Below are 15,459 nucleotides of genomic sequence, written 5' to 3' on the forward strand. Positions count from 1 at the left end.
CTGGAAAGGCGAACATATATTATTTGCCATGGGTACCCTGTTAAACACCGCCTTCATTCCTTTTTCTTTTGCTTCCTCTTGTAGTGTATGCATGTGTGTGTGTGTGTGTATGTGTGTGTATGTGCATGCGCATGCAATGTGTGTACGAAGACGACTGTATCCATGTATCAATAATTTTTTTTCTGTTTTTTTTTTTTTTAAGAAGCCTGAGCCACAATCGGTAAAGAAAAGGGGCACCAAGAGAGCATCAAAGGTAGGATGCCCTCTCTTCTTTTCTTGTTTATGCACAAGATTTTACTTACTTTACATTCTTGTGAATGTGGTTTGGAAGTTCCAGATGAAAATGGTTTGAGCCTGTGGCTCACTGTAGATCTGCAGATGCGCCTTGATGGTTGTAGGGTTCTCGGGTTTAAATCTCTAATTCAAATAAAACTGGTTATTTGGGATTTTGCGTTACTGGAAAAATTGTCCAATTTAACCAAGTGTTGAAATTATCAAGGGCACTAAAAAACAAACAGGTGTCTACTTCATCAACAGACTTTTATTTACTGAGTGAATACACTAATCCTGTTCTTATTTTACATCAAAGCAATGTGCGAGCTGCAATTTTCGTCTTCTCGTGTCATCTTTCACAGTGCGACCATGGCGCATTACCCACCCGTTCTTTCTGTTATACAGTAATACCTCGTTAACTCGAACTCGCATGTCTCGAAAAATCGGCTAAGTTGAAATTTCCCGCGGTACCGAATAATTTCTCATAGGTGCAATGTACTTATCGCCCTTTATCTCTAAGTATTTGCGGGCCCACTTTTGGTTATCTCGACTCAGAGTGGAACAAAAACTTTGACGCCGAACTGTTTCACAAAGTACTACGCTGACAACTTTTCTTGGCAATGAAGGGAAGGCTACAGAGCCGAACCACGCGTGTGCTACCACTGAAGAATATAGTCCCACAATTGCGTCCATGTTGTCTGCGTGAGAATAAAAAAAAAATTTACCTTATGTTCTACAGGACACTGTTTGAAAAGAGGGTCAGCACGCACCAAGGAGATATTTATATTTGTTTTTCTTTGTGCAGTTTCATTTCGCGTACTTCTGCGTGTGAAAACGTCTCACCTTTTGTGTGCACCTCACAGTCAAAATGGTGTCTTCATCTTAAGGTGAGCTCTCGTCACCCTCCAGCTTTTCCGACAACTCGCCGAAGGAGCTTGTGACGAATTTCAGTAAGAAGCGGCTGTCTAAGACATTGACGGCCACTCGAATAATCAAACGGCCGTCACTGAAGATACGGAAGGTTCACAAGCCAAAACTAAATTCGAGATGCGCGCCGAACCGGACTACTTTGCGGAAGTACATGTGCAGCAGCTCCGCCCCCGTAGCCTTTCCTTCATTGCCAAGAAAAGTTGTCTGCGAGTATAGCGGCAAAATGTCATACGTGTCACAAGGTTCACGCGAGGCTGCTGCGTTTACGACGAAGTGGACGCTGCTCCCGGAAGTGAAGTCTGAACCTAGTGGCATAACAGCTTTGTCAAGCAACCTTGGGTTACGTCATGTGACGCTATAGATGTGCACATGGTGCACAGGGGCAGGCCCTGCAAAATAGCTCGGGTGGTACACGTCGTTTTGTTTACCGTCAGAGATGCGATTTCAGCATTTTATTTACGCAAGGCACGTCACACGTATTTTTTCATCGGCCGTGTGATGTGGTGAGGATAACGCCGCCAAAGCAAAGCAAGTGACTGATGCTGCACTAATCAAAGAAGCGGATTCAAGGCTCGAAGTTTCCAGACGTCAAAACGTCGCTGATTGTGTGGTTGCATCGTGCGAGAGGAGCCCCTTCTAGTCACAACATTGACAAAGAAGGCCGATTCTCTGGACTTAGCGGTGGGCTACACTGATCTCGCCTGTAACATCGACTGGTTTGACCATTTTCTTAAGCGAAACAACGTGGCGTCACGCACGGTGATCGCGGCAGTGTCGACGCAGCTACTCAAGGGGTGACGACGTCGGCCAAAACAAGAAACATGCTTCCCTTGATGCGAAATAAAGTTGAGTGCAGCGGCGCGTATGATCAGTACATGCGATGTGTTAAGCAACTCGAGAAAGCTTTGTTAGGTGCAAGTGCTACTGAGAGGCAGACCAGCCTTGGTCCTTCTGCACTACAGTCGAACCTCGATATATCGAACGGCACGGCGATCGCGAAATAGTTCGATATATCCAGAATTCGATATAAAAAATCATGTAAAACATGCGTCAAGAACTTGTGGAAAACAACCAACGAACCAATCGTGGTGCAGTAAATACTCACTTGAAGATTTATTGATAGTATCGCCAGGCATCCGTCGCATCGTTCGTTGTTGTGCTCGTGTGTTAGGCCTGCCGCACGTTGTGGTGTTGTATTTATTGTGTTGGCTTAAAATACTGAAAAAGAGTAGCCTGCTTTTTGTTGGCAATGGCGTGTTTGACGACTGCGTCCTCAACATAGTCCAGGCGATCCACAAGTGAAAGGCCGGTGCCTTCAATCGCGCTGCAATGGTGGCGCGTAAGGGCCAAAGCGGCTACGACCTCAGCTGATGTCGGGAGCGGGGCCCCATCAGCGCTTGCGGGATCCACCTCGGCAGCGTCTTCATTCGGCTGCTCAGCGGTAGCTTCGGCGACGATCTCTACATCCGTTAGCTCCGCCGTTGTACCAGTGCTGTCGTCACCTCCAACGAAGTCTTCGATGCACTTGCTTTGCGGCTCCGCACCAACAAAGCTCTCCAGCTTGCTCCACGTTTCGGCGAGCTCGCTTTCTTCATCTGCGCATGCCAACCCAGCTCCCTGGGATTCTTCCACTGATGCTTCGTCAGTGCGTCCACCGAAGCCCGCGTGCTGACTCTTCTCGGCCTTGGCCTTTATGTCGGCTTTGTTTTTGAGCAGAGTACTCAATGTGCTCCTTGGTATGCCTAACCCGTCCGCGACACTCGACTTCTTCTCACCATTCTCAACGCGCTGGATTGCTTCCAGTTTTGCTGCAAAAGTCAGGGTCGTCCGTTTCTTCGCGTCTGCAGCCATCGCTACACACACCACAACGTGCGGCAGGCCTAACACACGAGCACAACAACGACTGATGCGACGGATGCCTGGCGATACTATCAAGGAGGAGCTGGTGCAACAAGTGCAGTGCGTCGTTGCTGCAAGGCTGCGGCGTGCGTATGCCGCTACGTTCAAGTGGCGCACTCGGCGCCATCGCTGTGTGCAGCAGTCGTAAACGCCCACCGCGCTACCGCTATTTTCGAGAGTTGCGGGAAAGCTCGCCGCCTGTCAACGGAGCGCGGCGGGAAAGCTCGCCGCCTGTCAGCGGAGCGCGGGCGGTTTGGAGTGGCTGAGTTCGATATATCCATTATACGTCAAACTTCGTTCGAAATAAAAAATTAAAAATGCATGCGATTTCCCACGTGATATAGGAACCGTTCGATATAGGCAATAATTCGATATGTCCGTGTTCGATATATCGAGGTTTGACTGTAGATAAAAAAGCAGTGCCGAAAAACACAGCTGGTTGATAGCTCTGGTATGTCATTATTTTTCTTTGAAACCTTTACAAAGAGCCAGTTAGGCGCTCCCCTTAAGAAACTGGTGAGTAGTAGTGATAACATTCTTAGATAGAACTGGACTTCTCAATGAAATTTGGGCAACTTTGCTTATCTCGAAATTTTTTCTGGTTTTTACTACTACGAGTTAACAAGGCATTACTTTTTTTTTTCTTCTGTTTATAGGATATGTTGTTAACTGTACTCATATTTTGCTGACTCATATTGGGGCCATACTTTGGCCTGCAGTATGCAACACTGAATCTTAGTGACAAGGAGGTGGCACCATGTATGGAGCTCATTTTTATTCGCATTCGATGTCTTAGAACTTGTGGAACTGAAGAAAAGAAATCTTGTACACTGCGCAGTTGTGGAAGCCACAAGAAAACGATTGCATTCATGATTTTATAACTTGCTTCACAACCTCAGGGCGCCTACTAGCTGTCTCAACAGTCGGCTAAACCCGAAAGTTTCACTATGCTTGCTTATTGAGTCTTATTTGTTTTCTTTTCCTTCTTTTAGGATTCGACAGATGACCAGAAAACTGGCGAAGAAGAAACTCCGAAGAGACGGGTGAGACATTCTGCCAGTGCTCATATGAACTTTCATTACAGACTCTTTAAGACATGTTTTTCAGTGAATTACCTGCTAGGAATTAATTGCACTCTCCTTGAGTTCGAGTGGCAGTACACTGGCACACTCATAGCCCTAGCTTATATGGCACTCGTAAGCACATATGGCGTCTCTTATGCGGTGACCATTCTCTCTGCCAGGGCTCTCGGTCTAGGGACTCGTCCGTCAAGGCTGCTCCCAGCCGTAGTCGCAGCGGCCGCAAGATAAAACGCAAGAAGTTTAGCTCTGAGAGTGAAGAGGAAAGGGAGGATGCACAGCCCACTGATGATGTGGAGGAAGGCAACCATAAGGAAGCTAGTGAAGAGGAGACACCGCCGCCACCTGAAGAGGATAATGAAGAACCAGCAGCTCCAGCGTCACCACCAGTCTCTCCAGCCAAGGAGGAGCCCCCTGCGCCCAAAGAAAGTAAGTGTGCCAGCTGTGCCCCTTAGTCTAGGGGAATACAGTAAAAGCTCGTTAATTCAAACTTGGTTAATTCGAACTTACTGCTAATTCGAACTGACGCTCTAGTCCAGGCACAGCCCTATTTATTTCTATGGGGGAAAACTCCCGATAATTCGAACGCGTCGGTATCTACAACGGTTAATTCGAACTGGGAGCCCTCTGGCTTTCATCCCTCCTCATAGAAATCGGCCCAGAATGATCACCCAAATTACTCATTACTTTCATCTGTGTAAAATAAGTGTAGTGATTAATTTACATGTATGATTTTATTATTGTAAATGTCGTCTGTCTGCTGCTACTGCTGTATGGGTGGCACGGCCTATTCAGGCAATGTTTGCCTTTAGCAGTGTCCCCTTGGACAATTTCAATATTGTTCTGTAAATAAACGAAGAAAGAAAGACCTTGAATTTTGATTTCGTTAACTGTACCGTGTAAATGAACGTGTTTTGGAGCACGAATAGCTTCGTATATTTTGGCATTAGGGCTCACTGCTCACGTGAATGCAAGTCGCTGTTTGTTTCTGGCGTATCACTGACTGGGATCACTAAATTCTGTTCACTGTTTGAGCATGAACTTCATTTACGAAATTTTTTGCCACAAATATGTAGTATTGCCTAATTTGTGGGAACGAGTTCAGAAGTGGCTTCTCTGGGTTCTCTCTGCACGGTGTGGCGCGCTGTCTGTTCATTCTAGCGCCCGCCTGCTAATTCGAACTCCACTTAATTCGAAGTTTTATAGTCCCCTTTGAGTTTGAATTAACGCGCTTTTACTGTAACATCATGCACAGAGTCAGCCACAAAAAACCTCATTGGCTAGCAGTGGCATAAATCGGGGGGGGGGGGGGGGTGGTTTACCCCCTGCACGGTCACCCCCCTTCTGTTCAGGTTGGGGGGACACCCCTTGCAAGTGTCCCCGCCCTGAGATTTATTTTTCAAACATCACATTTGAATTACTTGACAGTTAAAGGGACCCGGAAGTGGTTTTCTTTAATTTTATCAGCGTTTAGGCTTCAGCATCATTTGATCATTTGCACTGTAAATTAAGCGATGCACCTTGTATCAAAACAGCAACGGGCTATTATATGTGAAGCCCTTGTGGAGCAATCTGAAGCCCTTCCGAAGAGCCGAAACGAAGTACGAAAGTGATATCTGCTTTTCAGTTCAAAAGGTACTAAGAGCACGAGCTTCCTAAAGTGGTGCTGATTATTTCTGGCGTGCCACAAATGTTCATTACGCTGCGCTTCAGAATGCAAAAAAAAAAAAAGAATTCCCAATCATCTACCTTTATTTATTTGTGTCGACAGTTTGTTGGAATCCATTGACAACGAAGCAGGAATCGGATTTTAAAAAATCACCAGCGAGCATAAACATACTTTACAAGAAAGATTGCTTTGCAAGAAAGACAGGATTCCCCATTAAGAGTGGGTGGCAAAGTTCTATTGCGGCCCCCATTCGGCCGCTATTATCGTGAACAATCTGCGTGGCTATAACCCTGCTGGTGGTTGAGTCCAATGACAACATGCTTCACAATGGATGAAAAAAAGAAAAAGGGGCGATGATGTGCTTCCCACGATGGCCTGCCTTTGGTCCCTGGCTTAACAGAAGTAAATAAGGGAATTAGACAGTTCTAGGAATGCAACATCAGGGGCCTTCGGCTGCATTATCATGAACAGTCTGCATGGCCATAACCCTCCTCTTTAAACAATGACGGGACAGTTACGACTGTATAATGGCATGCGGCAGACTTTGCACCCCCCCTTAGGTTATTAAGAGGGGCTCCCCTCATGCCTCCCTTCGTGTGCACGCCTATGTTTATGTGTTATAACAAAAAGGTCCTAGTATTTTCATTTGATAGTTTACCCTGAATGGCGTATTAGCTAGAAATCCAAAAAACGGCAGGAAGTGGAAGATGGAAGCTGCGATGAAAAAATCTGTAAAACGGGGTGGATGCTCGAGCCAACGTTTCGACAAGTGGACTTGTCTTCTTCAAGGCTGGAACTGATTTCCTTAGCTATCGTGTGTATATGCTTCGTGCCCTCTCCAAAAGAGGGGAGAAGGGGTGGGGGGGAGAGGCCACCGCGACGATTGGGTGAGTCATAAGGAACGAAAAAAAAAGGGGGGGGGAGGACGGGAGGGTGTACGTTTCGCTGAATGATTGTCAATGGAAACACGTGGCATTTTAACAATAGTAGGTTCGAAAGCTTAGAAGAAGGGATTAACTCTCATTCGTTTTCGTTAGAGCTGTGCGAATAGCAAAATTTTGGGTGCGAAGCGAATTCGAATAATAAAGATTGAGTGCGAATCGAATCGAATAATTTCGAATAATTTTCGAATATTTCTCAAACATTTTTCGAATAATTCGAAGTGAAATTACAGAAAAAGTTGCAGAGAATCCCTAAGTATGTTCTTGTGAGATCGCAACATGAAAGTATTTCTTTTCGCTAGGTTGATGAAGCGCTGGTGGGGTCATATTTCATAGTTTTTTTTCTTATCAAGAGTGAGGCAATGTAGAGGCCGAATTGTATTTATGTACATGATTTGGTGCAACAAAAGTGTTGCCGACAACACTTTACACATGATAGGCAGAGGTGCCATTTCCTCAGCCTCTCCTCCTCTTTCAACTGCTGTGAAAGGCCAACTGATGTAGCGGACAAGGGTGTGCTCCCTTCAAGTCCGGAGTTCCAAATCTGCCTCGTAGACGTCGATATATAAGAACATCTGAAATTTTGGATGCTAAAAAACTTCGGCGTCCGATTTTTCGTACTTCCTGCCCAAATTTCAGGTCCAAAACCGCATTAATTGAGCCCCCAACTCTGCCACATCTTTTACCTCCATATTGGAACCAGCGTTTTCTTGAGTTAATACATTTGCGACCGTAGCGGAGCTTGAAAGGCAGCTTTGCCGCAATACGGGGTTGTGATGAGGTGAAGCATATTGAAAATCTAGGGACCACTTCCAAACGGACGTCGACTGTCTCTTGGCTAAGTTCGACCGTAACGGACCTTGAAAGGCAGCTTTGCCGCAATACGGGGGTGTGATGAGGTGAAGCATATTGAAAATCTAGGGACCATTTCCAACCGGACTTTGTCTCTTGGCTAAGTTCGACCGTAACGGAGCTTGAAAGGCAGCTTTGCCGCAATACGAGAGTGTAATGAGGTGAAGCATATTGAAAATCTGAAGGGGTCACTTTCAACCGGACGTTGACTGCATTTGTTTTTGGGAAGTTCGAATAGTTCGAATAGTAAAATTTCAGTGCGAATCGAATCAAATAGCAAACACTATTCGAAAAATATTCGAAATTTCGAATATTCGCACACCCCTAGTTTTCGTTGTGTATGTACCATATCGAATAGATTCGAGAGCCCCCTTAGAAACGTTAATGCCTGCTGGCTGGAGTGTATTGAACTTGTGAACAAGTTCAATACACTCCAGCCAGCAGGCATTAACGTTTCTAAGGGGGCTCAAGTTCAATACACTCCAGCCAGCAGGCATTAACGTTTCTAAGGGGGCTCTCGAATCTATTCGATATGGTACATACACAACGAAAACGAATGAGAGTTAATCCCTTCTTCTAAGCTTTCGAACCTACTATTGTTAAAATGCCACGTGCTTCCATTGACAATCATTCAGCGAAACGTACACCCTCCCGTCCTCCCCCCCCCCCTTTTTTTGGAGAGGGCACGAAGCATATACACACGATAGCTAAGGAAATCAGTTCCAGCCTTGAAGAAGACAAGTCCACTTGTCGAAACGTTGGCTCGAGCATCCACCCCCTGTTTTACGGATTTTTTCATCGTATTAGCTAGAAATGTGCCAGAAATAGGCTGCTCAGTGTTAATAGGCTAAGCTCCCTGGCCTGGCGCCGTGGCACATGCTTGTTCTCTTTATATTTTATTTCAAAGCATGAGTTTAAATTTTTATGTAATTAAAAATAAAACCTATGTTTATGAAAAAGGAAAAGAAATTTCCCGCTAAGGGGACCATGAGGCGATGCGAAGCCGGAGCACTTGCACGATTGCGTTCCGTTGGCGTTCTTTGGGCATGCTAGCGACCTCGCGTCGTGGAACGCGAAGAGGAGCGCTACGCGCGTCTTGTCTTCCCTCTAGCGACGCCGTTAATTCTCACAGGGCGAGCGGGGAACGCAGTCGGCAGGCGTGCAAGAGGGGGGCCGCGTAGGAGAGGAGAGAGAGGGGGAGGGGATGCGCATGCGCTGGAGCTCATTGCGGCGTTGCGCAGGCGAGAATTTCGGCATGTCTAGCCCGCGTTTCAGAGGAAGAGTGGAAAGGGGGAGGGGAGAGGGGGAGTGGTGAGCGTATGCGCAGTAAGGGTGGTCACGCCGCACACCACCACCACCACCACCGGATTGAACTCCGCCATAAGATACTTCGCATCTAAAACATAATGGCTGCCTGCCCCCCTTGTGCGCCCGCCTGTGATTACAGTGAACAAAGTTTGCAAGCGTTGTGTAGCAGTAGAGTGCTTGGCATTCTGACGTTGCTCATGAAGTTAAAGAAGTGGTGTGTACATTCCTTCGGGCAGTTGCGTGCGGAAGCAACTGTTGTTACAGTGCTAGGTATCTCCTAGGTACCAAACTAAAGGTGCGCGTTAACCCATGAGGTCGAAGAAACTTCTGGAGCCCTCCACTATCTCTCATAATTATATTGCAGTTTTGGGACGTAAAACCCCAACAATTATTAGGTATCAAACCAAAACTTTTGTAGAAATGAGCACAATAGTTATTTACAGGGTTCAGACTGTTATTTAAACATAAAAATACTAGTCGAAGATGTCACACCTGTACCTTTAATGTGAGCTCAATGCAAACCTAACTCCTACCATCCCCCAAAACTATCAGCTTGTTCGTGGTACAATTCTATTTTGTGAACGAAACACATTCTCAGGGCATTTAGAGGGGCCCTTACTCGCCACATTTGGGCATTGCAAATGAGCAGGCATAGTGCATAGATCACATGGGGGTAATCATGGCGGCTTCGTTCAAACCGAAGTTACAAACACAAAGGGAATTGTTTGTTTAAGGCTCATTGCAATAAGAAAGAAAGTGAACCTCATATTAACACTGCACCTCTGTCCCAGCAAAAATAAATAATAAATAAATAAATAAATGTAAATAAAAAAATCTAGCTTTATTTATACAAAATTCTGGCATGTTTGCAAGTGCATTGCTCACAGAATGAAACGTGATATCAAAGTATTAAGCATAACTTGTGCACACTTTCGCTGGCGATAACCATGTCATGTCGTTACAAATCTGGGCATTAAATGGGATTTTGGCACAGATGTAATTGTACAAGGCCAGCATTGTGTTGATGTCACAAGAACGGAGGACAATTATTATCCCTAAATTGAAGTGTTCTATTTTGTGGGCACTGTACAAAGGCTGTGAAGATGCTTGACAATAGTGTGCACATTGGCCATGTCTTCTTGACCCCATCCAGAAATTGCTGGTTATGTATCATTATGCAAAAAAATAGCCTTTGAAGTTTGGTGTTTGTAATACAGTGAACTCCCAATTGAGTGAACTTCAAGGGACCTAAGGAAATAGTTCAGTTAACTGAAAGTTCACTAAACTGAATATTCACTAGAATATGGAACAGCATTGGGCACAGCAGACATTAGAGTCAAAAGTGTGAAATGCAATTTATTTTGAAAACAAACCTGTAATATTCATTTGGACTGGTGCCCTTAAAGCGCAAGAAGAGACAAAGCTTTCCAGAGAGTCTACGTTTCTATGCACTGCCTCTGGCACAGCTTGTTGCTGAGACACGAAGCCTCGCAACTTTCTAACATACTCTACCGCCTCGGCTATGCCAGTGCTGCAGTGCACAAAACTTCGTTGAATTGATTTTAAAAAATGAGCCTGGGTCCGCGGATCAAGTTCGTTCAACTGAAAAATTCACTATTCTAAAATTCGTTTAACTGAAAGATTTTTGCATAGAATGCATAAGAAAATCGCCGGGGATTTTCCAAAAGTTCGTTATTCTGAAATATTCGTTAAACCGACGTTCGTACAAGTGAGAGTTTACTGTATGTGTAATCAACCATCCCACCTTACTTGCTTATTTGTAAACACTTGTTTGCAGAAAATTTGCTGCTTAAAGGGACACTAAAGTAAAACAATTAATTGGATTACATTGATGAATATTGCTCTAAGAATTCTAATGTCCTTAATTTCAGCATCATAGGTTTATTGGTAGAGAAGAAAATGAGGGTCAGAGTTTCATTATAAAATATCGCGCTGAAATTTCCGCACGTTATATCGCGAATTTCAAAGTGCATTTATCGTATTTTTGCGACATAGGATCAGCGAAATGTTTTGACACTTGCTATGTTGAGTCTATGTTCGCCCTCAGAGTACAATTACCGATTAAGAACTACGTAGGGCCTAGTGTACACCGTCAAAATCTACGATGTCGCAGTGTTTGGTGCGAGAGCGACAAGGTGGCATCGCCACCCGCATTTTTTTTTTTTTTTTTGCACATTTTCTCACTTGCCAAGCGTCTTCTCGTGGCAAGCGTGGTGATCTTGGAATTGTGAAGGAGTAATTTACTAATATGAGAAAAACAGCTTTCCTCTTTAGTGGCCCTTTGATGTTTGCAGCTCCCTCCTAAGCAGCTTTCTTATCCTTTTCATACTTGCGCAGCCCCTCATCGTGGGAAAAAAGGGAGACACCATCACAAGGAGAAAAACGAGGAGCCTGTACCGGAAGCCCCAGCACATTCTGAACCCGAGCCACAAGAAGAGAAGATGGACGAAGTCGAAGACAAGCCTGTTGAAGCTCCCAGCGCAAAGCCGCCAAAGAAGTCTGGCCGGCGACGGGACAAACACGCAAGCGCTGAATTAGCTGCTGCCAAAGAAAACTCTGGTAGGTCGGCCATTTGAACAGGGGGGAAAATTTTTACACTGTTTCATCTCTCTCGTCTTTTTTCGTCTTCCGGTGACTGGGTATGCGTATAATCCGCTGACTCAAAAAGACATCTCGTACGTAGCTCTGCGGATGTGGTTGCTTCAGTCATCGGATGGTGAGGAGGTAGGCAGAGCATTGCGTGTGGGATGCAGAGGTCACCAGCAACCGCAGCTTTCAAATCCCAGGGCCTCTCTTGTTGGGTGACTGCAAATGGCCGCATTTTTGCATTTCCCCCTGTTCCTTCATGCTTGCAAGAAGTAAGAACTGTGCATGACGAATGGTAGATAGGGCATTCTGTTAATGTAGTATTGAGTACAGAGATGCGTTGTTTTATGCTTTTTAACTTTTATTTTAGCAGACCAAAAAAGATTATGTGCTATTTTTTTTAGGAAGTGCTGAGTAGAGAAAGCACTGAGGAGCTGTATGCTAATGGTGGTAGTGGCAGGCTGATGATGGGTTTCTCGAAGTGAAAGCTGAAATTGCCTCATATTAGTATTTGTTTACGTTCGCTGGTTGAACAATGGTTGAAAACACTGACTTTTGGTCCCTTGAAGATATTGTCACCCATTTTTATTATTATCGACTTTTTTGCTTTATTAGATAGCTCCAAACTCTCATTGCACATCTATCACAGCGAATTCTGCAAATGTTCAGAAGCTGCACTGGGGCCGTGTTGTGACCTTGTTGCATAGGGTCTGTTGAGCAGGGCTCTCCGAACATCACAAAAGATGGATGTAGTGATCGCATGGTGTCACAAATCGTTGATCACAAATTATTGGCAGGCATGTCAGTCAGCCTGGTGGGATGTTCACAAGTCGCAGATAGCTTTTCTGCCAAAAGCTGGGTTTACATCAAATTGGCTATTCTTTCTTCCTTCATCCTGCATATTTCCGCATTCAACAAGCTTGGTCCCCTGCTGTCACTTCTGCGAGAACATGAGTCACCTTATTCACTTTGTTTGCCCTCTTATCTCATCCCTAAGTGCTTTTGGCAAAGTAAGTGCAGTGTGGCTTCTGACCAATACACCACCAGTCTTACCAACCAGCTTGTCGGTGATGTCACGTGACCACGACATCAAATTTTTGGACGTCTGGAGTTCTTGTGCCTGACATGCGTTAAGCCGCACTCTACTCGGCACATGCTTTGTATTGGTCATAGTAAGCTATGTATAGTTTGGATTTTTGTGCAACTAAGGAAGTAAAACATCTTACTATGGTTACATATTCACCAGTTTCCTAATATAAAGCAAAAAGAAGAGAGAAAGATTTTGTGCCAGTATTTGTTTACGGCCATGAGTTTTTGTTGCTGGCTGTTGGGCCATATTCTTGGGCCCTGGGATTTCTTCAGCCACCGCAGTCTTGAGCACAACTGCAGAGATAAATTGAAGGCAGTTGTGATGAGGCGAGAGTTAACAGGACTGGATAACATTGTGACGTTACAGAAGGAAGCGCTACGTTACACAGGCTTAGGTTTCTTTGACACATCTGACGTGCTGAAACAATGCTTGGAAGCAAAGTCATTTTTATGTGTTCAAACAGATGTGCAATTCATGGTATTTCTTAAGGGGGGATGAGGGTCTCGAAAAAACTTTTTTTATTTATTGTCCTATCTTAATGAAAACTGGCGTGCATGTGTATAATTGAATGGAGATTTCAAATCTGCAAACATATTTCAAATATTTCATTTAGAAAGGAAGTTATGACAAATATCCTCATTGTAATTAGGTAATTCCTTACGGTTCGTTATGGTAACTTAGAATACAAAAAGTTACTTTTCAGGACTACGTGGTTCTTCTAAAAGGTCCACCTCACAGGCTAAAGCAAATTAGATGTCAAAACAGCTGTTCCTTTGATCAGAAATAATTTTCAAACTTGGAACGTAAAAGTTAGCTTCCAGTAATTAGCTGGTACTTATCAAATAATTAGAATTGCATCAATGTTCAGAAAAAAAGTAAAGCTTTAGCCTGTAGTTCAGGTGCTGCTGAAAAAAATGATACCAAGTTTGTTTAAATATGTTCATAGAAACCTCCTCAAAACTTCCCTAAGGCAGATTCACTTCACAAAAATAACAAAGCTGAGAAAATTGCGTTTCGATTTAAAAACATTTTAAATTTAATTTTTTGAGCATGTAAGATAAAGAAAGGCCTTTTTGCCATAACATATATTTTTCCAGAGCATAATTTGGACTACAAATACCTGAAATAGTGATTTCTAAAAGTTGACAATTTTTACGATTTTTTGCTATTTTAAGACCCTCGTCCCCCCTTAAGGTTTCAGAGCCATTAAAACAGATTTCATTGTCAATTTAACAAGTTTTGGGAGTACAAAACAGTGTTTGGATTTTGCAGACATAAATTAGTCAAGACTTCTATTGTTAGCCCCTTTGAAACAGTTCATTTTATGTATCATTGAAGCTGTAACCGAAGTTCACACACTAATTGTGTATGCAGCTGGAATGTGTGGGATTCATACATACATTATTTTGTTTATCTTCTGCCACCTACACTTGATGCTATGCCTACAAGCTTCTCAATTGCTATCATCTTATTGGTGTCTTATACATATATAAAATTCAAGCTGGTGAAGGTGAAAATATAGCTCCATATTGCACTCGTCGTACACAGTTTTCGTTCATCGCGTAAATATAAACACGCACTTTAGCACTGCCAGAACTGTTTTAAAAAGGGCTTCATACCTTCTTACAACTGTATCCCATTGTATTTCCTGACATTTGTTCAGTCTGTTAGCAGCCTTTGAAAACTGTTTTGCTATGCTTTCTTACTCTTATACCCGGGTCAGACAATTTCTGAATGACTCGTAAAGACGTTAAATAGCCCCAATGCCTTCGGTGTTCTTGTCCACCACGGCAGAGCTTTGCTAATAGATAAAGCTGATGGCTGTAGGTGCTCATTTCTGTTTGCTTTGAAGACAACTCCCCCTCTTTCCTTTTCTCTCATTTTCAGTAGTTTTCATTTTCTTCGCTTGATAGAGGTTGACTCCATAGCCTTGTAGATGCATAGCCATATCATGGTGGTAGTGTATCAACTCAGAAGCTCTGTCAAATGCCTGCGTGGCATGTATGTTAAAGGGACACAAAATGCAAATATTAAATCTATGTGCATTGTTAAAATACCATATGACTAACCTTGCAGCGCTGGTTTCTTGCCAAAAAAATGCTTAAGGAAATTGTGTTTGAAGTGCCCAAGCACCACTAGCGCAATCCAAATTGGATGAGAATGGGGTAAAAAGCTACATCGGTGCGCATCATGACCTTGAGCACACACTCCTTTTTTTGAACTTGTCGGCTCACTGTCAGTGTGATCGTGAGCGCGCTAGTGTCACCACTGTGTAAATCTAGCACACTACAGAGCGCGGTGCCGGCATGTGGCGGCCGCGGCAGCTACGCGCACAGGAATGCTCAAATCAGACAGTGGCAGTGTTCTTCTCTCTGTAATTTGTCAACAGAAGAACGGGTGATTTCCAGCTGTCTTTGAAACGTAATTGTAAATTCTCTGCTGCGTGCAATGCTGTAATATTTGGCTCATGTGTTCAGAGGCGCCTCAACTGCCGATTGACAGCATTTTCTGACCATATTCAAAAGGTGTTGCTGAGCCCCTTTAAACATGGCAGTCATGATTCGTTTCCAGCTCTGCCTATTGAATGTGGAGCTTGCAATAACCAGAAGCTAGCCTTTGAGGTTGGTGGCTGTTGTCCAGAGGAAATTGTCATTTCAGTGCAAGTTGTGTACAACGTAGGCTATTGTGAGGAAGGTATTTTTTAACGCTATTGCATTAAAAAAGAGCTCGCTTCGCAGAAATTCTGTTGTCGGCTACGGTAGTTGCGAGTGAAAAATCAGCGTTTTTGCGAGCAAAAATTCTGAAGAGATG

General features: G+C 44.0%; 1 protein-coding gene across 3 annotated transcripts in view; it reads left to right on the forward strand.

Annotated features, from left to right (window-relative positions):
- LOC119393741 (hepatoma-derived growth factor-related protein 2) overlaps window positions 1-15,459 on the forward strand; it is a 67,509-nt gene that overhangs the window by 8,587 nt on the left and 43,463 nt on the right. For 2 of the 3 annotated variants that reach the window (XM_037660875.2, XM_037660873.2), the window contains exons 5-8: window positions 203-253; window positions 4,095-4,145; window positions 4,346-4,610; window positions 11,310-11,531. In XM_037660875.2, the coding sequence (XP_037516803.1) occupies window positions 203-253; window positions 4,095-4,145; window positions 4,346-4,610; window positions 11,310-11,531 (589 nt within the window). The remainder of the gene's footprint in view (window positions 1-202; window positions 254-4,094; window positions 4,146-4,345; window positions 4,611-11,309; window positions 11,532-15,459) is intronic. The other variant, XM_037660874.2, reaches the window with a different exon arrangement.

This window comes from Rhipicephalus sanguineus, chromosome 5 (genome assembly GCF_013339695.2).
Source record: "Rhipicephalus sanguineus isolate Rsan-2018 chromosome 5, BIME_Rsan_1.4, whole genome shotgun sequence".
NCBI classification, from domain to species: Eukaryota; Metazoa; Arthropoda; class Arachnida; order Ixodida; family Ixodidae; genus Rhipicephalus; species Rhipicephalus sanguineus.